The 24623-nt window shown below is 39.2% G+C and overlaps 1 protein-coding gene across 2 annotated transcripts; it reads left to right on the top strand.

The window, feature by feature from the left end:
* The first annotated feature begins 1289 nt into the window (after nt 1-1289).
* nectin4b (nectin cell adhesion molecule 4b) lies at nt 1290-23726 on the top strand. Of its 2 annotated transcripts, none has more exons than XM_004555187.5 (11): nt 1290-1718; nt 5988-6188; nt 8850-9017; nt 12105-12383; nt 15096-15213; nt 18802-18953; nt 19257-19422; nt 19560-19635; nt 19909-19965; nt 20161-20346; nt 21453-23726. In XM_004555187.5, the coding sequence occupies exons 1-11, from the start codon at nt 1667-1669 to the stop codon at nt 21678-21680; spliced, it is 1683 nt and encodes a 560-aa protein (XP_004555244.1). In that variant the 5' UTR covers nt 1290-1666; the 3' UTR covers nt 21681-23726. The 2 variants fall into 2 exon arrangements, with proteins under 2 accessions (XP_004555244.1, XP_004555243.1); XM_004555186.5 differs by having other exon boundaries at nt 21417-23726.
* Nucleotides 23727-24623: the final 897 nt, after the last annotated feature.

Genomic DNA, 24623 nt, shown 5'->3' with positions numbered 1-24623 from the left:
CTCTGGGTTAATTATATATTTTAAAAAACCTTTCACTTTAAATTGCTGGTATAAATGGAAGATGACCATTAGGGGAGGAATTAAAGCATACACGGTTATGTGAGGATTGTTAAAGAAAGGGGGCCAGAACCAGGCCGCCGAAAGGGTTAAATCGAGCCCACTAGCCTTGGATAACGTGAAAACAGCGATGACAGGGGGCATAAATGCTTTCTATCAAACGAGACAGTGTAAGAAAGGAGAAAAATTCATGACATAATGTGTTACTAAAGAATAACATACACATTACCGGTATGTTATGTCTAAAAACAACTTGGTCGTATGCGGTATGCATCCTGCCCACGTAAGACTATGTTGTGGCCCACCGTGTAAGATGAGTTTGAAACCCCTGGTTTACACAAAGAAACACCAACAACACTTGCACTATTGAATCTTCACCGTCTCCCCACAATGAATACTTTTTAATGGCTAATCCTACTTGCGGCTTTTCAGATCCTTTAGATGCTGTCATTAAAAACTTGTAGCATCTAAAATTCTTCCTAACAAACAGTAAAGTAACTATTCTGCACTCATACAAGCATGAAAGCGAGTCATTTAAAACCATGTTTGTGCAGTTCACCTGTTTATTTCACTGGTAAGCCACAGTAGTGAGGGTTTTAACCACACAATAAAAAACTACCGTTTTATTCTTCGTGTTCTTTTCTGTCTTTCACCCTTTTTTCCATTACTTTTTGATCTTGTTTTTCTTCTCTTGTTTTGTTCTAGTTTTTCTTTGTGATCTATTATCTTGAATATAAAAGGTTCTTGATCTTGGTGATTAGCAAAATGGGAAAAAGAAACAAACAAACAAAAAAGAAAATGCAAGTTTAGCTGATAGACAAAATAGATTCATAAATAAAAGTAGCCACCACTAATACAGTCGTTTCAAACAAAGTCTGATAAATACTCTCCAGAGTAAGGATTTTATTTACTTGCGTAATTGTAAGAGGACATTGTTGGATTTGTCCAAGAAGAGTGGGGGTGTTAATTAGTGTTACTTTTATAGCTTATTGATAAAATTGCAGACTACAATCAAATGATCAACAGTTTAACTGTTAATTTGATCCCTAAACATGTGTAGTTAGATATAAGAAGTTAATCTTGTGAAATTGCTTGACATAAAGTATATTTTTGGTTAATTTTCCGACCCTACCACTGCATTTTCATCTTGCGTCACCTGAACGCAGCGCTAGTGGGCGTGTCAGTGGGCGGGGCGGAGGGAAACAGGTGTAGCGACTCAACCCAAACCTGTATTCTGGTGCTTCTGCCTTCGCGTGACAAGCGAGGTTGTTCTTTTATAAACACGAACTTTATTTTTCTGTCGTGCGAAAGCTCAAATGCAGATTTAACATTTTCCGTTTATTTGTTCATTTCACTGGAAATGAAGATAGAGCCTCTATCAGCTATTTGCTAACCATTGTTCTTTTATCAGTGGAAGTGTGATTTTTTTTAAACATTATTTCTCAGTTGAACAGGAAACATCTGCTGCCCCTGGCTCCTTGCTGCGGGGTTTGTGTTTTTTAAACCAACCCTCAATTTCCCAGCTGAATTTGAACATGGAAGCTTAACACGAGATCTGAATTTCCCAGAAGAAGGCTAATAAAGAGAAACTTTTACTTTGGAACCAAACATGAAGTCAGCTGGAAAAAGTGCTTTGCTCCTGGCATTGCTTTCTTTAATCGGTGAGTTTTCTGTTACATTGATTTGCATGTAAATTAACAGTGACACTGCTTCATAAAACACGAATCACCTGTCTAAGCAAGTCATTTGGGGAATTCTGTGTTCTCCTTTCTGTTAACTGGGTCTGTGACGATTAAACATTTGACAGACATGGCATAAAGCTTGGATATAGTGTCTAAAATCTATACATTTTGAACTTCGTGGTAGCTTCTTGTGCTTAATGTTGGTGTAATTAACCCAGCAATCTTCCTATGAGTGTTAAAACAATGTCCTTTAATATAGAAGGGCTCTTTTCCCCCCCCCCAAGACACTGAATTATTATTATTGCAGTCTTCATAAGTCTCTATGCCTTTGCTTTACTTGCCATGGTTTTGGTCCAATTGTGCAAATTTTTTTTGTTACAACATGCAATGATTTCTGTCTCCAAATCTTAAGCTCATCATGTCACCAAAGATTTATAAATTTAGAAAACTTTTTAATTTTTGCTTTTTCTAAACAGACATATTGGATTTTTTTTGGCTACTTCTGATCTTTTAATTGCATTAACTCAACTGGAGAAATGAATGAAAACCTGAACTACAGCCACCAAACTCTTTAACTTGTGACAAGCTGTTACAAGCAGGGGCGTTTCTAGGATTTTTTTTAATGGGGTGGCTGGGGGCATGGCAAAAAAATCAGTCAGGTGGGGTGGGACGGGGGCAGTTTTGCTAACTTTTTCTAAATGCAGAAAATCATCAACCAACATCTAGATAGACAAAATAAAGCTGATTGCGTCACTAAACGGATATCATATCACTGCAAATCATCTCAGTCTAAGCTGAATAAAGCAAAAAGACTAAATTTCCAGTTTTTGTTGAGCTGCAGTTTAAGGTGCTGGTGAGAAACCATATTAGTTTCACATTGTGTATAGTTCTTTTCCTTTTTTTAATTGCAAAACTATTGACTACAACTCCCTAAGAAATGTAACCCAATAAGTTTTTAGATTGCAGTGAGATTCTAGGGTGTGCCTCATCAAATTACCTTTACATTTTTAATTTGTGCGCACAGATGTACTCGAAAGCAAGAAGGTAATTCCCAGGGTAGGATTTAAACCTGTACAACATGCATAAAAGGAACAATAATTTACAATAATTTAGAAGACAGTCTTTTGTTTCCTTTCTTTCTTTGCATGTGCATTAGCTGCACCATCACATAGCTAGGCTTTTTTTCTGCTGGCTACTAAATATATAAAAAAAAAACGACCCTCAAATGAATCAGAGTTCATGGACAGGTGCCACCTCATGCCCTTCTGGACCTGCCCTGGGTTGCAAGTAGCTTTATATGGTACAACAAGCCAATAAAACAAATGTTTGTTTTGGACAACAGCGTCCTTCCAAAATTTTTTGCAATATATTTGAGAATGCCTTTTGCTTTTTTAGATAACCTGTATTGACCTGTGCAACAGATCTAGCTACCCTCAGATAAATGGTTCTCAATTCAATTCATTTCAGCTGAAAAATATAATGCCAAATAACCACACAGTCACCCCAAGGTGCTTTATACTGTAAGGTAAAGGACCTAAAGGAGAGAAATCCCCAACTATAAGATGATATAATATGAGCAAGCACTTGGTGACTGTGGGAAGGACAAATTCCCTTTTAACAGGAAGACGCCTCCAGCAGAACAAGGCCAGTTTGGCGGCGGTGGCGGGGGGTACTCTCTCTGCAGTTTGTAGTTTGAAGCATCTTAACAGAGATAAGTTGATCGTATTTAAAATTGTAGCATTAATGTAGCATTAACAGTCTGCTGTTCTGCTGCACTCGTGAGGCCAGCTGACTATCTCAGAGTTATCAGTAATTCTGCAGCCATGAACATGGGTGAACTGTTCTGGTGTCCACATACTTTTGTCCGTGCAGGTGTGGAGAAAGAAGCAGCAGAACAGAATGCAGCTCCGTCACATTCTTACTCTTACTAAGTGATTTAGAAGTCGTGGCCCAACCTGCGTCTTCCTGGTTTGTTTGTTTTTTTTGATGACTAATTCTGATAATGTTCGTCTGCTTTTGTTTCCTCATCTAGTGGAGATTAACATCATTTTACATTTAGTTTGGACTGTTCTGCTCCAGATGAAGGAGCAATCAGATGAATGTGACTGTGTTGTTTTTACTCTTGACCACAGCAGTTTGAATGAACAAGAAAAGCTTGTACAACAGCTTTGTGGTGCCCCAGTGTTTGTCTAGAGTGTGTGTGTGTGTGTTTGTATAATTCTTTCTTTCAGTTTATCTCTCGGCTCACATTGTCAACTCGTCTCCTTCCTCCAAAAATCTGAGTCTATGTCTGTCTCGAGCGGTCTCTCTCGGTCTGGTCCTCATTTAGGTCAACCACACTGTAGTTCTTTGTACCTACTTTTGAACTTTCTGTCTGTGTGAAGAGGCATGTCGGCTCTCCTGTCTGTGCCACTGCTTTGTCAGTGTGTCCTTGTACTAACTATATCAGATCTGTGGGAGTCCCTGTCCTATATTGGCTTCTTTGTAATCATTGATTAAGCTTGTGAATCAGTAACCACAGAGCAAGGAAGAAAAAAACAAACTTTAAACCCAGAAATCAAAGTGCAAATGTTTTGCATCTTCTGTTTGAGTTGTTGATGTGGCTCTCACACCCATTCCTGTTTCTCTCGCGGTTACACGTACGCATTTCACCAGGTGTGATAAATGTTCCAGCCATTAGTCAGTTCCGATTAATGGCTTTTCAATAGTTTTGATAGTGAAACCCGTCACTGAGAGTTGACAAGAACCAGTAGTTGTCTTTTTGTGCTTGAGTTGCTAAAATGTTGGGTAAATCCTGGATTTTCTATAAAATATCATTAAAAATCATCTACTATTGTGCCAGAATGGATTCAGTGTGCAGGCAACGTTTTGCAAAACACTAAAGTTCCTTAAACATACAGCAGTGAGTTAATTAAATGCAATATTTTATTAATCAAATCCACATTTATTCCTCACACAGAAACCTGAGCTCAGGTGATGAAGAATTTGTTTTAGTTTTATTCTGTCGCAAAGCATTCTTTAAAACCAAAAGCAAGTCAAACTTGAAACATGGAGATGGAGAAGGACATTACGAAATGAAACCGAATAAAGCAAACTTTAAACAGCGGGAAGATCATAGGACACAAAATGAAATCAGTCATCGAACAATGAGACAGCAAAACAAAAAAGAGTTGAGATCCAATAGATAAGATGGAAATATGTTTCTAATGCAATCAATGTGAAATGTAAAACAATAGAAGCGTAAACATGTGTCGGCGGGCAGATGTTCGTAGTCTTCACCCTCTTGGACCCCTACTGGGAGTAAACCTTGTTTCTCTCTCTGGTAGTTCAAGCCTGCTTCGAAAAATTAACGACTGGTTTTTAAGGAAAAAAAAAAGCAAATCCAAGACCTATTCTAATGATGGTCAAACCACGTCTTTATTGATATATACTTAGGTGTCAGATCTCGTCATTAAGGACTCGGTGGAGTCAAATGCTCTTTTTATGTGGGAAAGGGTTAAAAGAAACTACACACGTGGAAACTTTTCCGTGTTTCCTAATATAAAGGCAGTCTGTCTGAATTGTTTACTGTCAACAAGGAAATATGAAGTAATAAAGTTTTTGCTCTGTCGTGAATAGCAAGTTTGTTCACAAACAAGAGGCAATTTCTGCTTTTAAAAGTCACCTAAAACCAGTTTTTAGTGACTTTCTCGGTGTTGGCATGTCAACGGACAAGCTGGTTAGGTGAATGAGCGAATGCCTGTAATTGTAAATGTTTGCCTATACACAAACCTGTATAGGCTATACCCGACCTTCTGCCTGGAGCATTATAGAATAATGTCGAGCTTTTTATGATCATCCTGAACAGGATTGGTCATAAGAGCTGTCTGGAAGGAAGCACAAACACTTTGGATAACAGAAGAGTGGCAAAAACACAAAATAGTAGCAAAATAGTTGTCACAGGTTCCCAGGCCCTAAGGTCATGTCTGTTTTGTATTTCTTCACTTTGAGGAGCTGGAACAACATATTTGGGTGTGTTGGCACTGACGGGTCTCTGTGAAATTATGGAGAGATTACTATGATGAGTAAAAACGACTGCATGCTTCATCACTTGATTTGGAAATTCCATGCGAAATACCATAAATGTAATTTAGTCTTCAAAATGTACAAATGCCAATGATTTGCTGTGTTTCCTAATCCAAAATCACACTCTCCAAATATGCCTTATCTTCCACTGATTAAATCCACATGTTTCTCTTCCCTCCTCAGCCATGCGCGTGGGGGGTGGATTTGTGGAGCCTGCTAACCCCGTCACCACCCTGCGCTCCGTGACAGAGACTCAAACCAGACTCCCCTGTCAGTATCAGGTGGAGGGTGAGCAGAAGGTGGTGCAGGTCACCTGGTACAAGGAGCTTTCAGATGGCAGCAAAGATACGATCATCACAGCTCACTTCTTGGACGGCCATAGAGGTACTTGACTGAAGAAGCTCCTGTAAAGTCCCTGGGGAAAATAAAAATTTCAGTAATAACATCTTGGCAAAGCTTTTTTCTTCTCTCTTTCTTGGGGGGGTAATGAGCGAGGTGCAAGTCAAGCATTGTTTTCCCAGCAGATGCTGCAGTTGTAGCAGTCCTTGGACATGATACTTAGTGCAAGCATTTATTATCAAGACCAAAACAACTATTTGGTGCATCCTTTGGTTCCAAATACACTTACACACACTGCCCTCATCAGGTTATTGTTTATGGATTTGAACCTCAGTTATCAAATGCTACATCTGCTTTATAACTGCTTTATCTTAAAAAATATAGAGATAATGCAACCTAAGCATTAATGACTTGACAAATGCCAACCATACCTACACTTATTATAATATGCTCTATAATAATAATCAGGAACGCTAAGGTTCTTCATTACTGCTGACCAAAGTTCACTCAAAACCATAAGGAGAAAGAAATACTATAAAAGTGGTCAGCTAATAACAAAATATAGGAAAGACTTTGCTCTTTGTAATTTTATTTGCTTTGATACTAATAACTTTAAGAATGTCTGTATTTCATTTAATTGTTCCATTTTTCAGGTTATTAGAAACATGTATTGTTGTCTTACTAAAGTGTACCAGTTAAGCTCACTTTCAGATCTGTATTCTTGTTCTTGGAGCTTTACTTGATTCACAGCTAACACCTCTCAGTTTAAAGATACAATCAGAAATAAAAACAAAACAAAACATTATTTAATAAAAAAAAAAATACATTTTACTAATAAATACGCATTAGTGTGTAATTATGTCTTCTAATAACTGATGCATTATGATCAACTCAAAATTAATCAATTAGAAATGCATAGAAGCAGGCGATGGTTTGTCATGTTGGCCTGATATTTTGGATACGGTGGCTGAGATTCACACATAAAATACAATGTCAATAGAGACTGGCCACGTGCGCAGTATGCCAAATATGGAAGAGAACAGGGCTCGCAGTTGTTCACATGTTGTGGTGGCAAATTTGAATTTGTATCTAACTCCAATTTCTGTCAGTGTAAAATGTTTAGCTACGCATTCGATCAATGAAATGTCTTAATATAAGACGTGGAAGAGCAATTTCAACAGTATGTCTCAGGTTTTCTACATGGCAAAAAATGCTGCTTTAGTAAGTAAAAGAAATCTGTCCCCAATGATCTAAGATGTAAAATTACAGAAATGTATAATTGAATTATTTTGGCATATTGTGACTGGCCATGAGAGAGGTTTTAAGGGTAGGAAAAGCTGTAAAAAGAAAAAAAAAGTATGCTGTCTTTCACATTTTCCAAAGCCATCCAGTATTGGAGTCTTTGCCAGGCTAATTGCGGCCCGCGCCCTTATGTTTGATACACCCCTGGTTTAGACGTAATATCATCCTTTTCCTCAAGCCTCATCTCCTGACACATAAAAACGTGCATAAACATGCTTATCTATTCCCAATATTGTCACAGTTACTTTGTGTCAGCAGATTAAACATCAGCATGAACATCACTGACTCATCGACTCATATCAGACTCCTTTCACAAAGTTTTACAGCTCCCTCCCAAATCAACATGGACACGTATTGACAGCTGAGGTAAACAGCGGACTGTCAACCTGTGCTCACTACAGATGAACTTCAGTCACAGTTTGTTTGTCCTGCAGCGAGTATTATGCACTTATGCAGTTGATCTGCAATCTATCGACATCTAGCGAGAGATTTTAGATACTGTAACTTTAAGCAGACTTTCTTCTGATTGGCTGCCCCTCATAAAGTTTTGAACAGAAGGTGGGTGGAGCTTCTGTGCTCATAGCCAGAGCTTTGTGCCTGAAATTATGACATTGGGGATATCCACTTTCAGTAACACCGTATGGAGCTAAGAATAGGAAAAAAATGTCTGAAACTGAGCATAAAGAGCAGTCTGAAGCCACGCTTCAAGGAAAAGCATTTTAACATTTACAGTTTTGACTAATCATAACAGCCTCAGTGCAAGATCTGGAGGTTGGAGATTTGCTTTGTGAATTGGTGGAGAAGTCAGAAGGTTGAGGTACATGTGCTGGTTAATGGAAATGTAATTTGATCCAGAGGCCCACGGCTGGTCCAGTGGGCCATGATTGTATGAATGAATGTGAATCATGCGCTACTTCTACCTTTGTTAATCGTTTAAATACCTTTTTCCTCACTGCTGTTGTTAAAGAGTACTCACTACTATGAGTAGACCTGATTTAAAGGCTGTTACATTACTCTGCTTATAACACACATCATTTCACTTTCAGATTTATTCATGTAAAGATAAATTAGACGCATCATCTTTAATAGCAACTTTATCCATAAATTCAAATTAGAGTCACAAGTTAAAAGTACACACATGAGAAAATAAAACAAAATAATTGTTGCTGTGTCTCTAATTGGCATGTGGTTATTTGAAATGAGATCATCCCAGCAGACCATTGTTTTGTACCTGGATTACTCTTTATTATTTGTCTGTTGTGACGCTGCTTGATAACTGGAGGCTTATTTTAACAATGTCTAACCATTTATTCTCCTTTCCTGGAGCTAATGCTTTTGACAAAGGGTCTGTTTGACGTTTTGTGAGTGTTGAAGATGCTCACCTGAGGTTTTGTTGTTTGACAGAGTTTGGGCGTTACTCTGGTCAGGTGAGGTTCGAGAACAGCAACCCCATCAAGAACTCTGCTCTGATCATCCTGAACACAGAGCAGTCGGACGAGGGCACCTACGCCTGCCATATCTCCACCTTCCCCAGTGGAAATTTTGAGACGAAGATCGCCCTCACCGTCTGGAGTAAGACTCATCATCCTTTCTCTCTCTCTCTTTTTTTTTTTTTTTTTAAATCTTCTCGCCCACATGTCCCTAATCCTGAGAGAGCTTCTGTAATGATGTTTACACCATCATATCTTCATAGAGGAACTGGTGACTGGGGGAATTCAGGTGTGCCAGCATGGCCACAAGCACTGCCAGCTTACTTTAGGTTTTAGCATGTGAAAAGCCAAAAGGGAAATGCTTTTAATTCTATATTATTCTGTTACTCCAACTAAAAATTAAGAAAAAGTTTAAAATATTCTCAAGTATAAAAAAGCACCACAGAATCTGCGTACACCAAAAATATGTTATGCAGACTCTGATTCTGGTAGGTAGATAGCAGCTCAGCTGTCAAAACATTTGCAAGTTTATTTGGTGTTCCAGAAAGATGGAGAGGGTTTTCCAAGATCCAAGATAAATAGGTTTCCACCACGAGGAGTGATTGAGTTTAAGATAAGTTTGGCATTGATGTAAGTTTCGTATATATCCTTAAATCACAAGTTTACATAAAGAGCTTTACACCCCCATAATCTTTATAATCTTAATTCTTCCTCTAAAGAAGGGAGGATGATAGAGAAACGACTGGGAAAAGCATGTTGTGTATATACAAAGAAAAGCGAAATAAAAAAGTATAATCACTATTAAAAAGTATGATATAATTGTGGAAACAGGGTTATGCTTTAAAGAGCTGCCAACTTCAATTTCCCAGGTCTGTGGCAGAAGAAAAGCTTCCTCTTTAGCCTAAAATCACCTGTTTCCACTCCTTATTTTGTCTTTTGAACAATCTTTGCAGAAGTTTTGCACCCAGCTAAAGCCTGGCACAAGTAATTTCCCACTGAGAAAGGAGCTTAAAATTCTGTCCCCTTTAAAATGTTTCAAAAACTCATTTTGATGTATACAGTTTCTGCGGTGCCGCTGTTGTCCCCAGGCTTCCTCCTTTACAACCATAATAACAGCCGTGGGAACACCTTTGTGAATCCTCTGTGAAGTAAACCCTGGAATGATGCTATCATTTTTAAACAACTTTCCCATTTCACTGCCAGTCATCTGCAGTAACAGACCTGTCTCAACACGCCCCAGATCTGACAAATCAACAGAAAGTTGAGTAGTAAGAGACAACCTGTAGCACTGAATTCCCTCCATGTTGGAACATTCAGCTGTAAAATGTTGATTTGTAAGTGCAGAAACTGATGCAGGCGGCTACCTGCCCACGTGTTACTGTCAAAAACTGTAAACTGAACAAACTGGTCATGTTGTTCTTAATGTGAAAGAATAGGTTTTAGAGAAATGACCCTACTGTGAATGCACTATGCCAAAAAGTCACATTTGGACTTGGAATTTTTGTTAAAAACTGGGTGTTTGGTTTACGGATACATTTATTTTAATTGGATGAAAAATGACCAGGATGGAGGTATCAGCATGTTTCACAACACAGCTTCTCTCATGAAGGCACTTTTCAGATAAGTTTGTCAGGTAAATAATGTGAGAGCTGAAATATTTGGAGGGGAGAACATCTCCCCTGCTCACTTTTTCTTGAATTGTGTCTTTTCTTGGCTGTGAGTCAGAGTCATTTATCACTGTGGAAGCTGGAATCATTCCTTTATTACTGTAAGCCAATGAGTGCAGCATATTTCCCTCGCTGATATGCCGCGCTGTGCTTTAGTGTTTTGTTTTTTTACTAGTTTCTGTTTTTAAAGGTTTGAGCTTTCCTCAGGTGGTGCCCTTTTCTTTGTCAGTTAATCCGTAATAGTTGTTGTTGTTAATGGTACCGACTTGTTTTGTCTGATGTATTAATAATCCAAACATTAGTGGAAAGAGTTAACCAGCCAGTGACTGTTTACAACAGTCATGACTGCAGAGTGAATCACAATCGTGTTAAACCAGTTGGTGACAGGGCAGCAAAAACAAAATGTAGCTGTGTGAAAACGTCTAAGGTGACCTGTTCTGAGAGAGTTTTGCAACTTGGTGTTCTTACACAATTCCAATGAATTTGATGGTACTTTTAGTTGGAAACCCACAACTGTAATATGTGGGATATTCTCCAAAGTAGAAGTGGGCACATTAAAGCACAAAAAGATCACTCTGTTTATACACTGTATATAAAAGATGGAAGTCGATTTGCATTAGCTGGATAGCTTTTCCCATTTTGATTTTTTTTTTTAACCTTTCTTTTTGGTGTTGCGACCTGCTAACACTTGGTGCAAGTTGCATTAATGCACATGGTACAGAAATGGATACCTGCTAATTTATAATAGAAAAATACTATAATTTAATTGTTTCATGTATTACATCAAAAATAGTCAAATTCCACAAATACCATGGAGAGGTCCAGTTCAATGACTCATTATCAGGTGAGGCTGAGCAGACAGCTAGAGCTACACGTGTGTCTGCCCGCACCTGTCAGTCACATAAGCCACACCCACTAACAATGCCCAGTTCCAGCAAGGTGGAATGAATGGGCGACGATGACTGTAAAGTTCAAAACCTTTTCTTTCTTTCTTCTTTGTTTTAAACTAGATTTTAAACCACTGGGATATGTGGTTTCATGTCCAAGTGGTTATTTGAAGATAGGAATCTAGAGGGATCAATGAAGGTCACCCTGCTGGTGGCACTAAATAGAAAGTCAGCGGATCTGTAGGTGGTTCAGCAACCCGGAAGATTTTACTGCACTCTGTCTGTTTTTTGTTTTTGTTTTTGCTTTGCATTTAAATTTTGTAGATCAAATAACATTTTTACAAAAGGTATGTGGAAAAATGCAAATGTGAATCTGTTGTTGGTACTGCAGGAACATTTTTGAATCATTAGGCAGTTCTGACTTGAAAGTCTGTACAAACTTTCATGCTAATCCCTCAAACAGATTTCATTTGCCAGTCAGGACAAGTGTTGGATCATCTACCCCCTTAGCTCTAAGAGCCAAGAAGTGAAAAATAAACTAACTTGGGAAAGAGACTTTGTAATCTGATGACTGAACTCATTGTGCTTTTTTTAAATTTAGTACTTCAGCAAAGGATCAGATGGAAAGTCCAAACCAGAAGACTTAAATTAACCTCTTTCCTTTTCGTTGTCTAGTTTTACCCATCTCCTCCCTGGATCCAGTAACTCTTGTGGAGGGCCAATCCTTCCGTGTGGCAGCCACCTGCCGGGCTATAGGTCACCCACTTCCCATTCTCTCGTGGGACACGGACATCTCAGGAACGGTCCAGAACCGCACCAGCGAGACTCGGTCAGTGTCCAGCTACTTCTCGCTCCACCCCCTGCGTAGCATGAACGGGAAAAAGCTGGACTGTTTAGTGTGGCATCCTGGCCTGGAGGAGCCACGTAGGATCAGCAACCGCCTGGAGGTTCAATGTGAGTATAGCTGTGGAGCAGAAGTAAAACAGACTGGAGCTGTGGCATTAACATCATATTTTTAAGTGCTGAGTTGCAGAAATAATATTGCTGGTTCAAGGAAGAACAATTGAAGGAACCAGAAAAGTCACAGAGTATGATATGGAAAAATAAGGGAGAGAATGGTACCCCTCACTGGCCCCTTCCCATTCTTGTTATCTGTTTTTACCAAGTTATTTGGTAGAAAATTCTGTCTCCATACAAGATACAGCTCTATAATTTAGCCTTAACATACAGCACAACAAGCTCGAGCACTGATCAGACGTCTTAAATCGCACCAGTAGGATCAGTCGTGGTGGATCGTTGCCAGTGAAGCTGTCACCACCGAGTCGCTCACTGATACTGCGACAGTGACAAAAGCGCTATGGCGGTCACCTTTTTTTCCTTCCCCTTGTCTGAAACAAATGTCTCACTTCAAACTTCATTCATGGGAAAGTGCAGGAATGTGAGCTTTGGTTTTGTATACACTGTCCATCCGTCAGACACATGACTTGCAGAAACCAGAGAGCGAAGGGTGTGGATATTGAAAGCAGTTTTAGTCAATTAACCATGAAAGTTTTAAAACAACATGAAATAATTTATCTTGACATTCGTCAGTAACTAATTTGAACATGTACTACACAAAGGTCATGTGTAGTGGTGGCTGATGCCTAATAAATGCCTGGACCTCCTACTGTTTACTAATTTAATTAGTAGATCATCACGCCCCAATACTGCTTTCTCAGTGCCATCCATATTTTGTTTTGGTGTGTTTTGCAGCTGTAAATAGATACTCTGTAAGCTTGCATTGTATGAAGCAGTGTACGTCACTGCAAAGGGTTTTAAATTACCACACTTGTGCTGTTTAGTGCAAACTATATGGTCCTATAGAATATGTAAAGAACTGGGACACGCCTGGCTTTTTAGTTAATAACAGGAACAAATAAAGGAAAAAATGACATAAGTGTTTTTACTCTCAGATTTCTTAAACACTGTTTTTATAGTCCCACCTTTCTCCTTTCACTTGAAGCTTTGCGCTGATCCTTGACGTATCGCGATTTAATCCTTCTTCCCTCTGCTGTTAAATATTTATAGGTTACTACTTAAACCAGCACACGCTGATGTTTTAAAAGCGGAAATTTAAATGCATAACAGCAGTTATGCCAGTTATAGAAGGTAACATGACAAAAACAAACATTACAATCGTGTTTTTTGCAGATTTCTTATAGTATTGTAGAAACTATGAATACTCCCAAATGACAAAAAAGTATTAGATTAAAAAACAACAACATTTCTTCTACATCTCATCCAAAATAATAATATTCACTTCAAATGGACACTTGTTAAATATTGCGCCCATACCAAGAATATCACGAGGTGACCTAATAAGTTGGTCCCTCCCTTTTTATGTAGGTGTGTTTGCAACGATACGAAACCACTAAGTTAATATTTATGTTTGAACAACTCCGAAGACTAACACCTGCAAAACACAGCTATAACTAACAGTACTAACCACGCCCATGTTTTTCCTCTAATGGTGTCAAAATGTCGGCATTGAAATCAATAAACATATTACATTTTTAAAGGTTTTTATATTTTATACTCGAGAAGTTAAAGTTCTATAACCATTTTTGATCCTGCCAAATTCTCCCATAAAATTAATACTTGAGTACAGTATGTATACTACCTGTATATATTAATAACATTACATAAATGAAGATATTATGGTGATGTAGTATAAAAGGAGCATTATGTGGATGGTCTGCCAAACATCAGTCTATCACTGATAACTCAACTTCATGCATCTGAGCAAAAGTTACTTTCAAAATATTACATTTATTCCCTATAACCTGGCGGATTCCTGCACTTTCTTCAGCATGTTTTCATTCTTTGTATCTTTGAGTACCACCTTAATGACTCTTTTTTTTTTTTTTTTTTTTTTTTTTTTTTTTGGTGAGTGTGTTGTGGTGGGAAAGACAGAGCTGTATTCAGCATACAAACTAAATCAGCTCATACTTATCAGCATACTGTATGGAATGACACTGCAGTTGCTCTTTGCTGGGCTATGGGCCAAACTTTAAGCTCTCCCCTTTAATGGGAATGTAAGCCAATTAGATATTTTTGACTCTAGTTGCCCAGCAAATTATATTTATAAGGCTTAACTGTTAGTCTTTGAGATTAAAGAGCTGGGTAAATATTAGCTACTATCGGCAGATTTGATCCTGCGGCGGGAAAGTTTATCAGTAATAGTCTGTCCTTGACTACTGTTACTGTGTAACTGTGCCAAAACTTTAACTGTTCCAACAATTCCTCTTTGTCTGATTTGAAGGACATTTGTTAAAGGTGTGGGTGTGAGCTGTGCCAGCTTGCTTTTAAAATGGGATTAAATACAAGGTTTCAAGCTAAAGTTTTCTGCTAAAATTATGTACTCACTGTTAAAATCACTGAACTGGTGCTCAATACGCTTAGTAATGACTCCAAACCTCCCAGATAACATTTGAAATTTTGAGACTTGCGAAAATCTTTTTGTAGATTTAAGACGAGGAAATAACTTCATCTGTTGTGTTTATGGTGCAAACAAACTTCTTTGTATCTTCTCTGCTGCTCTACAAAGTTCTCTATTTGATCTATTATGCAGCATAGGAGACACTAGGTTGTGATGCTGCTTACTTAATATTTGTGTTTCTGTGTCAGACCCCCCAGATGCTACGATCACGACGTCCTCGTCTCGTTGGTATGTGGGTTTGGAGAAAGCTGAGCTGGTGTGCGAAGGCAGGGGACACCCCACACCTCAAAACTTCACCTGGACGTGGTACTTTCTGCATTTTCACATACACATCTGTCACTCTGGCAGTCAACAACACTATGATGATATCATGTTAAATCCCACCTCCCCCCTTTCTAATACTATTTATGCTGCTAATGTTCTCTTTACATGGCACTGGAATGTAACTCAAAACATAGATAAGCCACTGCTAACACGCATACACATGGAGCACACACCTGCAAACAACAAAGGAGTGCGCTCCCATCTAAAGGGGGGGGGGGGTTCCTATCCTCTGCTGGCTCAAATCACTGCTGAATAAAAGGTGCGGTGTCGCGTTGCGAAATTTCAAGTTAGAAGATTGTGTTTCACACGAGGGAGGGAGTGAGCGACACAAGGAAGAGCAGGAGACACATGCTAAGCGTTTAATCATAGTGCCATGCTTTAAATATCACTCTAATGCCTGGTAAAACACTGGGTCTGTACTTTAATTAAAGACGCCAGCCATTACAGTTCTCCCTGTGCACACAGTGATCAAATGTTTTGTGCTGAGTACTTGGGTCATGAGGCAATCTTGAAATATTAAAGTTGTGCTAGTTTCAACCTCTCCACTAAGCCATCCATCACTGAGGCCCCACTGTGAGGAAATCCACTGATTAATTTTAGTTATAATGTCAGTAAACGTTTTGAAATGTTGACTTTTTTCCCCCTTGTTTGCTTTTTAACAATGTAAATATATAAAAATACAACCATTAGTCAATATGAGTGGCTGACTGCTGGTCTCTCCATGTGAGCATTCACAGAACAAATCTGTAGTTTAATCTGCGTTGAAAAGAAGCAAATTTCTCATTTAGTGGGGTTATGTAAAAGATTGTTGACTAAGGAAATGATCCTACACGTAAGCCATGTGTGGAATAAATAAACTATCATTTCAGCTTTAAATATAAGAAGTCATGCTAGCTGTTTCTGTGTGTTGAGCCTTAATGCTAAATTCTTGGTTCCACTTTTATATGAATTGGCAGATAACATTAATTTTATCAGCAACCTGTGCATTTCCCACAATGTCTCACTGACTTTGAGTGTGGAATAGCTGAGGGTGCAAGCCAGACTATTTGAGAAATAGTGGATCTATTTTTCTCAAGAGGCCATCTGTAGAGCTTACAGAGATGGTCATGCAATTCTCTGGGTGAAAATCCCCTGTTGATGTCAGAGGTCAGATGAGAATGGCTAGACTGCTTTGAGCTGATAGGAAGGGAACAGTAACTCAAATAAGCACTTGTTACAATCAGCATATGCAGAAGAGCATCTTTTAATGCACAATACTATTGGACTAGAGCAGCAGAAGACCAGCCTGGGTGCCACTCCTGTACGAATATCCACTCGATCCATCTCTATCCACAAGACAATATTTTAGATGTAGTGGATGTAGGAGAGTCACAGCATGTACAGTACTGTTAAGTTTTAGGCAGAAAAAATGCTGTAAGCAGGCAGCACGGTGGCATGGTGGTTAGCACTGTTGCCGCACAGCAAGAAGTTCCTGAGTTCAATTCCACCATCAGGCCAGCAGGGCCTTTCTGTGTGGAGTTTGCACGTCCTCCCCGTGTTTGCGTGGGTTCTCCCCGGCTTCCTCCCACAGTCCAAAAACATGCACTTTGTGTGGATAGGTTAATTGAAAAATCCAAATTGCCCATAGGTGTGAATGCGGGAGTGAATGTGAGTGTGAGTGGTTGTCTGTCCCTGTGTGTTATCCCTGCGACAGACTGGCGTCCTGTCCAGGGTGTACCCTGCCTCTCGCCCCTTGACAGCTGGGATAGGCTCCAGCGCCCCCCGCAACCCTGAAAAAGGATAAGCGGAAGCTAATGGATGGATGGAAATGCTGTAAACAAAGAATGCTTTCAAAGACGGAAGTGTTAATCATTTATTTTCATCAATCAACAAAATGCAGTGAATGAACAAAAATAAAATCTAAATAAAATCAATATTAGGTGTGACCACCCTTTGCCTTCAAAACAGCATCAATTCTTCCAGGTCAGGGGTGGGCAACTCCAGGCCTTGGGTGTTGGTGTCCTGCAGGTTTTAGATGTGTTCTTGATCCAACACAGCGGATTCAAAATGGCTAAATTACCTCCTCAACATGTCTTGAAGTTCTCCAGAGGCCTGGTAATGAACTGATCATTTGATTCAGGTGTGTTGACCCAGGGTGATATCTAAAACCTGCAGGACACCGGCACTTGAGGCCTGGAGTTGCCCACCCTTGTTCTAGGTATACTTGCACACAGTTTTTGAAGGAGTACTTCTTGTTCATTAAGATAGCTCTTAATGACTTTGGCTGTATGTTTGGGGTCGTTGTCCTGCTGCAGAATACATTTGGGGCCAATAAACAATTATGTTTCTGAAAGCATTCTTTGTTTACAGCATTTTTTTCACACCTACCTACAACTTAGGCATAATACTGTATGTGCAGCCCAAAAATCTGCAGCAGCTGTGTGATGCTGTCATGGGAATATGGACCCAAATCTCTGAACAGTGTTTCCAGAATCTTGTTCAGTCTCTTATGAGGAGAAAGGGGCCATCCAACCAGTACTAACAAGGTATACCTAATAAAGTGGCAGATGAGTGCATATTTTATTAATCAGAGCAACCCTAAAAATGTAGAATGTGTATGTACAACAAGTGTATCAAATTCACAAATACCTTTCTTGATCTTCTTATAGCTGCTTTACGTTGCTCCAAAGACAAAGTCATTGTTAAGTGTAACAGATAATACCATAAAACATGTAATTTGCGTTATCTAGTAAACTTTTACTTTTACCTTTGGCACTATCGAGGCCAGCTACTTTAGTTTCACAATATGTTTTTATGTATAACTCATGTAGTGAAACTATATTGTACTACTCTAGTTTCAGTCTTTCACAATAGGTCTTTGCTTCATTGCACTGATACTGTGGTAAGTCACAAAAACAATAAGTCACGGGAGAGATTAGAATCTTTTTGGCCAGTGAAGCTGTATTGCACACCATATCTGTATCATTTCCACCATCCTCGCTGTGTCAGATGCAATCTCCACCTGTGACTCGATTTAGAAAAGGCTGGTCAGAGAAGCTAGGCGGGGTGTTGAGAAAAGAAATCTGACCCGGGGCGACTTTGACGGGGGGGATAAAGCAGTAGGTAAATAGCTGGTGGAGCACAGTGAAACCAGGGGGGAATATGACCCCTCTCAGTGGACCTGATCAGAAACTGCCTCTATTATGTGGCCTGTACAATTTAGGGCTCAGAAGTTGGGCTTGTTTCAATCCCCCAAACCTAGTATTTACCTGGTTTATACAGATGAGCCCTGCATGCTTTGGTTCAGGTGGTTTCACTCTGTGATGAACCTGATCCTTCAGAGTGTTTACTAAGCGGATAACTTCCTTGATTCAAACCAGTTTTTGCATTTTCCTGTTACTTGCAAGCAAACGTCATTAGATATTTGTATATTTCCAGCTCTCTGGTTTGAACTCTGCTCCTTTCATTTTGTTGTTTGCAGCTATGAGTCAAAGCTGCTGTTTCAAACAGTGAGTCACAGACTTCTGCGTAGTTCACCTCTCTGTGACATCTGCAAGTTAATGGTAACATTTTTCTTTTGATTGCTTGCAGGAAAGGGGGAGCTCTGCCTGACGGGGTGTCTGTGGTTGGAGGGAAGCTCCTCTTTCAGCGGCCTGTTCACTTGAGTGACAGTGGGGCCTACGAGTGCATGGTCACAAACAGTGTGGGAAGGGGAAAAACTGAGTATATGCTCAATATAGATGGTAAGTGCAGTAAAGCTAATTTTGCATACATTTTCATGGGATTTGATGGAGAAACTGTTCTGCTGCTGTGAGCTTTGTTGATGTTTTTGCAGGTGGAAATTTAGACTTATTTGCCAAACTCCTTCTGAGTTGGTGTAATTTTGAACATTTGCTGCCCCCTCTTGTTAGATACAAGGCATTAACAGTTGAACTCAGTCTGGATTACAAAAAAAATATTAAAGGAAAGATGTAGCTGTGTTGTTGTTGAATGTATTTATATGCGAGAGAGTCATCGGATCTTTTCATATTTTTATATTTTTTTAGAGATGCAATGGCGCATTGGTGAAACCCCTCCTGATAACCTGCTGCTGATCATAATTTGTGCCTCCACCGGAGGTTTAATCCTCCTCCTGATCATCATCATCTTGGTGGTTCACCGCCATCATCGACGTAGAACGAACAAGCTTAAGAGACAGCTATCTGAAAAATCGTGAGCTAAAGCACATATTGTTAAAGAAGGCTTTTATTAATAACTTCAACTGGGATTTAAACTGATCTATTTTGTGAACATGCAGGTTTTCCATAAATCCTCAAAATGTGTGTGTGGTTTTTATTTTTTTCTCCCAGGGATGAAATTAGGAGTTTTTCTAGGCAAGCCTCTTTCAGGAGAATAAACTCTACCAGCACAGACTTCAGATACCAGGTAGGAATACGCACACAGACACACACACACACACACTCTCGCTGACAACAATAACCTGCAAGCTTGAAGGAAGCCAGGTTGACACACCTGTCCTGCTCGGGTGGAGCCGCTGGCAGCTCAGGCTGATGATTACAGGCTGCTGCAGCTTCAAACAACACTGAAACATGCAGCGTTCATAGACAAATATCATTAATATCTAATTTTTGGCGGTTTGTTATATTCCTCTTCGTGTTCAGGTTCACTAATTTTTGGCGACTTTCTATTTTTCTCCAGGGTGAAGACTCCATGCTCAGAATAGACAGCCGAATGAAAAACAGCCAAATGTCTCTGGTGAGTGTCTCACTGTGATGAAATATATCCAGGTAGAATACTGCTGATCTTGGTTCTGCCTGCGCTGTCTCTAAGGAATTGTTCATATAGCTGCTTCTTTCTAATGTTGAAGGTTTTTTCAAAATAAAATGCTTTAAGATCTTGTCTCAGATTTGCACTTTATCATTACATTGAATATCCTCTCCCTGCCTACAGGAGCATACCCATTCCACTCTGGGTGGGAGGTGGGGGCCAGAAGATGTAGAACTGGATGAACTGGGACGTCCGGTCATCTGGTGTGAAGGCAGCGATATTCCAGGAGGAGCTGAGGTTGACGGAGGGAAGGAGGCGCAAAGGAACAGGGTGGAGTCATACGTGAAGAGCAGTAGCAACATGTCGCTGGTATGTGTCAGCGTCTGAGAGATTAAGTTTGAAATGTGTTTAGATTTGTTTGTAATGTATCATATGGTAACGGCATGCTGTATTTATTGCTGAGTTTGTATCGTCACTGAGGGTGACGTGGTAAAACAAAAGGGACTCAAATGACAGGAAACATTTTAGGAAACAACAGCAAGAAACGTCATCTCTGTTTTATTAGTCACTTTATAATTGTTCCTTTCTTCTACAAATGATGACGCTTTATTGGATTTATTTAGAAACAGGATCAGGAATGTAAACATGACTGTTTTGTTAAATCTGGATTACAATCTGATGTCGTCACGACCAAAGCTTCACTTAGAGGTTTCATACAAAAGAGATTGAATACCAGTGTGCATTCTCTCCTAGCAATTATTACCACAAAAAAACGTCATAAGAAATATTGGATGGTAGGATATGGTCCATGTTGTGTTAGGAGCTTTTTTTCTTCTTTTTTTAAATCTAGACTTCTACCTCAATAAACTGGTTTTCACTGATCCCATAGACAGTTTTGGTAGAAATATAAAGTTTATCTACAGATTATCCAGCTTGAATTTGGATTTTTAGTGCAAGTATCATAAACCCAGTTTTATCCCCTCTGTGCCTTTTTCAGTCCAACTTCAATTTTTTGGTTATATAAAGGGGACCTATGATGCTCATTTCCAACTAAATATGTATTCTTGGACTCCAGTAAAATAGTTTTGCCTGACTCACAGTTTATCCTCTTTATGGGGCAATCCATTTTAGCCATTTTCTTTCTTAAGGCCACCATCTCCTAGCCAACTTTCATGTGATTGGCTGATCATACAGAGCCAAAACTAGAATAACAGTGTGAAACTAAGTGGTAGAGCAGATTGAACCCTGAGGTTTTGGCTTGCAGGAATTACCTGTTCATCTGCTGAACTCGGTGTTTAAAACTTCAGTTTCAACATTAACTGTTGTTACTGTGTATTTGAGAGAAAATAAGGAAAGGCATAATAGGTCCTCCTTAATATTGGTAACTTTCAGGACAAATCAGGAAAAACAGTATTCTATTTTTATACTGTTTCTACCAGGACTCAGGTCTTCCTTCATCTTTGGTTCCTCTGAAGGCTCAGCAGGATGACGGCAGCGGGCCCAGAGAACCAGACGCCTGCCAGCCCAGGGAGAGAGAGGACTGGGCTCCCACACAGTCTGAAGGACACGACAGTGACGAAGATGGGAGCCCCTACCAGTTATCACAGACTCTCAGGAATTACTTTGACTACAGCAATGGGGCCATCAGGCCCAAGCCAAGTAACAATTCCATTATTCTACACCCCAGAGGACAGCTGATCTAGACAGGACTCTCATCTGTGATATGAAAAGAGAGACTGTCTGTATCTCTGCAGTGACTCTGACTGTGACGTTTGATGTTTGCTTTGAAGGGTAATTCGTCTCAGGTACTATCCCAATGCTGATTGTTGATTTTTTACTTTAGAGATTCTTCCTTATTTCTGTTAATCAAAAGAAGGTTATGAGTTGTTCTTTTGAGCATTTTATGACTTCATCAGTGAGGTAATAAAAAAGAGATGAGGAATAATTTGGGGGAAGAGGAAAAAAAAAAAAAAGAAGTCCTGAGCCAGATACGACTGGTATAGTAGAACTGGAACATTTTGGACCACTAATGTAGAATTAGGTTTATAGAGAGTTTTGCCCTGAAAGGTATGCAAATGAAAAGTATTTTTGTTCTTTAAGGTATTGTATTAAGAATCCTGTTACAAATGTTTACTATGTTTGGTGCAAAGCTGTGTTTTGCATCCAGTGCTTCTTGTTTAAATACATGTGAATAGATACAAAGGACTTGAGAATCCTGCCTCATGCAGGACAATATGTATATATTCCATGTGTTTATATACACTGATCATCCACGACATTAAAACTGTTAAAAGGTGACGTGAATAACATTGACTCACTTGTTACATCGCTTCGCCCTGTAGAGAAACCTTAGATCTGGCGACTCCACATCACAAAAATTACTTGAGGAACTTGGCAAAGAGTCCAAGGTGCTGATACAAACTATCAGCTCCTCAGATCCAAATTGAATTCAGGTTTTTGAGGCTGATACTCACCCAAAGGATCAAGTAAAGACACCCTCAGCGATCCAGTGCTCTTGCCCCGATGGGTCAGTTATTTCTACATTGTTTCCACATCAACTCTTGCACATTAGGTGTTCTTATGTTAATGTCTGATATATGTGTGTGTGTACATTTGTTTATTAATACATCTTTACAGCCACCTGCTGCTGTCAGCTTAAAAAAAAACCTTGTTAATATGAAGAACAAAAGAGACGATGCTGAAAGTTCTTTGGCCAGCTGGTGTTGAAATGCAGCAAACTGGGTCAGTTTCATCTATATAACTATAACTTTTTAGTGCTGTAAATACCTTTTTGTAAAAAAAGAAACATTGTGATGATACAAATACACTGTAAATTTTTCTATGCTTTTTTTTAAGAAGATCAGGAAGTGATGTGTATATGTTGAAAATCTTTATTTGTAAAAGTGCAGCTTACAAACATTCTTTTAAAAAACACTGGAACATTAAAGCTACTTCGGGAACTTCATAAAACAGCAGAAACTTTATGGGTTATTCTGTTATAGGTTGATGAATTTAAATAAATTTTTTATTGAAGAAAAAGTTAGGATTTTTGAGAAATATTGTTTTTCTTGTTATTTATAGATTCAAACACTGATACTACCTTCATATTTTACTAATAAAGGCATGGAAGACAATTAACTTTGATGCAAATTAAAACATGGTTGTAGTTTTAGCAAGTGTTTACAGGACAGATCTTTGCTTGGCCAGATGCCCTAACTCTGTTATGAGGTTATTAGGGACTAGCAGGTCACTGCATTTGGCTAAGAAATAACCCATGGCATTACTACTGTAAAAAAGATCCTAGAACTAGTACAGGCCACTATATTTGGCATTAATTTTGTACTGGAAATAACACTGTACCTGTAGGGGGAGTCTTAAATGCACTAAGAAGATTGAATAAACATGAAAGTACTGAGACTGTGCTTATTATGGTGACAAATGATACTAAGAACTGCGGATACTGATTAATATTTTGTTCATGTGCTGCTTGATTTAAGTGCAGTTGACACAGTAGACCATAAAACTTTGAGAGGCTCCAGGTCTGGGTTGGTAAAGGTCAGATGGTTTAGGTCATATTTGACAATCCAAAAATTTTTGTTTTCATTGGTGACAAACTGCTCTCCTTACTCTATAATAAGTTGTGGAGTTCCTCAGAGATCCATACTGGGACCTATCTATTTTCCCCCATCATATATGCTACCAATGGAACCTTAGGAATATCCCAAGAATAAACTGAATGCTGAGTTTTACTGACTCTCAGACTATTATTCATGCTTTTATTTCCTCTCAGTTGGGTTTTTGTACTGGTTTTTCAAAGGTACCAATCAGAGATGACAATAAATAGACTTCAGATTGTGCAAAATGCAGCTGTAAGACTGCATTTTGCACATGTGAACATATTATCCCAGTTTACCCCTCTAAAATTCAATTCAACAGTCGCCACAAGCTGCTTTATATTGTAAGGTACAGATCCTACAGTATTACAGAGAAAACCCAAAGAATCAGATGCTGGATGTCCAATACTTTTACAATTGATTTTAAGATTTAACTTATTACTTGTAAAGGCATTTAGGCTTGGACCGAGATTATATACGTAAGAGGTGGGGAACTCAGGCCTCATGGGCCGGCGTTCTGTAGGTTTTAGATGTGTCCTTGTTCCAACACAGCTGATTTAAATGACTAAATTACCTCCTCAACATGTCTTTAAGTTTTCCAGAGGCCTGGTAATGTAGTAATCATTTTATTCAGGTGTGTTGACCCAGGGTGATATCTAAAACCTGCAGAACACCGGCCCTTCAGGCCTGGAGATCCCCAGACCTGATATATGTGAACAGCTGTTTGCTGTACCGACCAGTGTGCAGCCTGAGATGCTCAGGCAGAAACCTGTTAACTGTTCCCACCTCATGCTTAAACCAAAAAGGTGATCAAGTGTCTGCTTTTAGGGCTCCATGGCTGACTCGTTTATATTGTAAGATTATTTTTTTAATACTGGTATTGATAAGTGCTACACAACCAAACATTATCATTTCACTAGACTGCAGCTGCTCTCCAAGGTTGGAGCTGACATGGACAACTGTTGCAAACCTTTGGCTGTCACCCTACAACTATAGCCCAGTTAGAATCTGTCCCCTACTGCTTGATGATTG

The sequence above is a fragment of the Maylandia zebra genome, linkage group LG18 (assembly GCF_041146795.1).
Source record: "Maylandia zebra isolate NMK-2024a linkage group LG18, Mzebra_GT3a, whole genome shotgun sequence".
Classification (NCBI taxonomy): Eukaryota; Metazoa; Chordata; class Actinopteri; order Cichliformes; family Cichlidae; genus Maylandia; species Maylandia zebra.
This window is presented reverse-complemented; position numbering and strand designations above follow the sequence as displayed.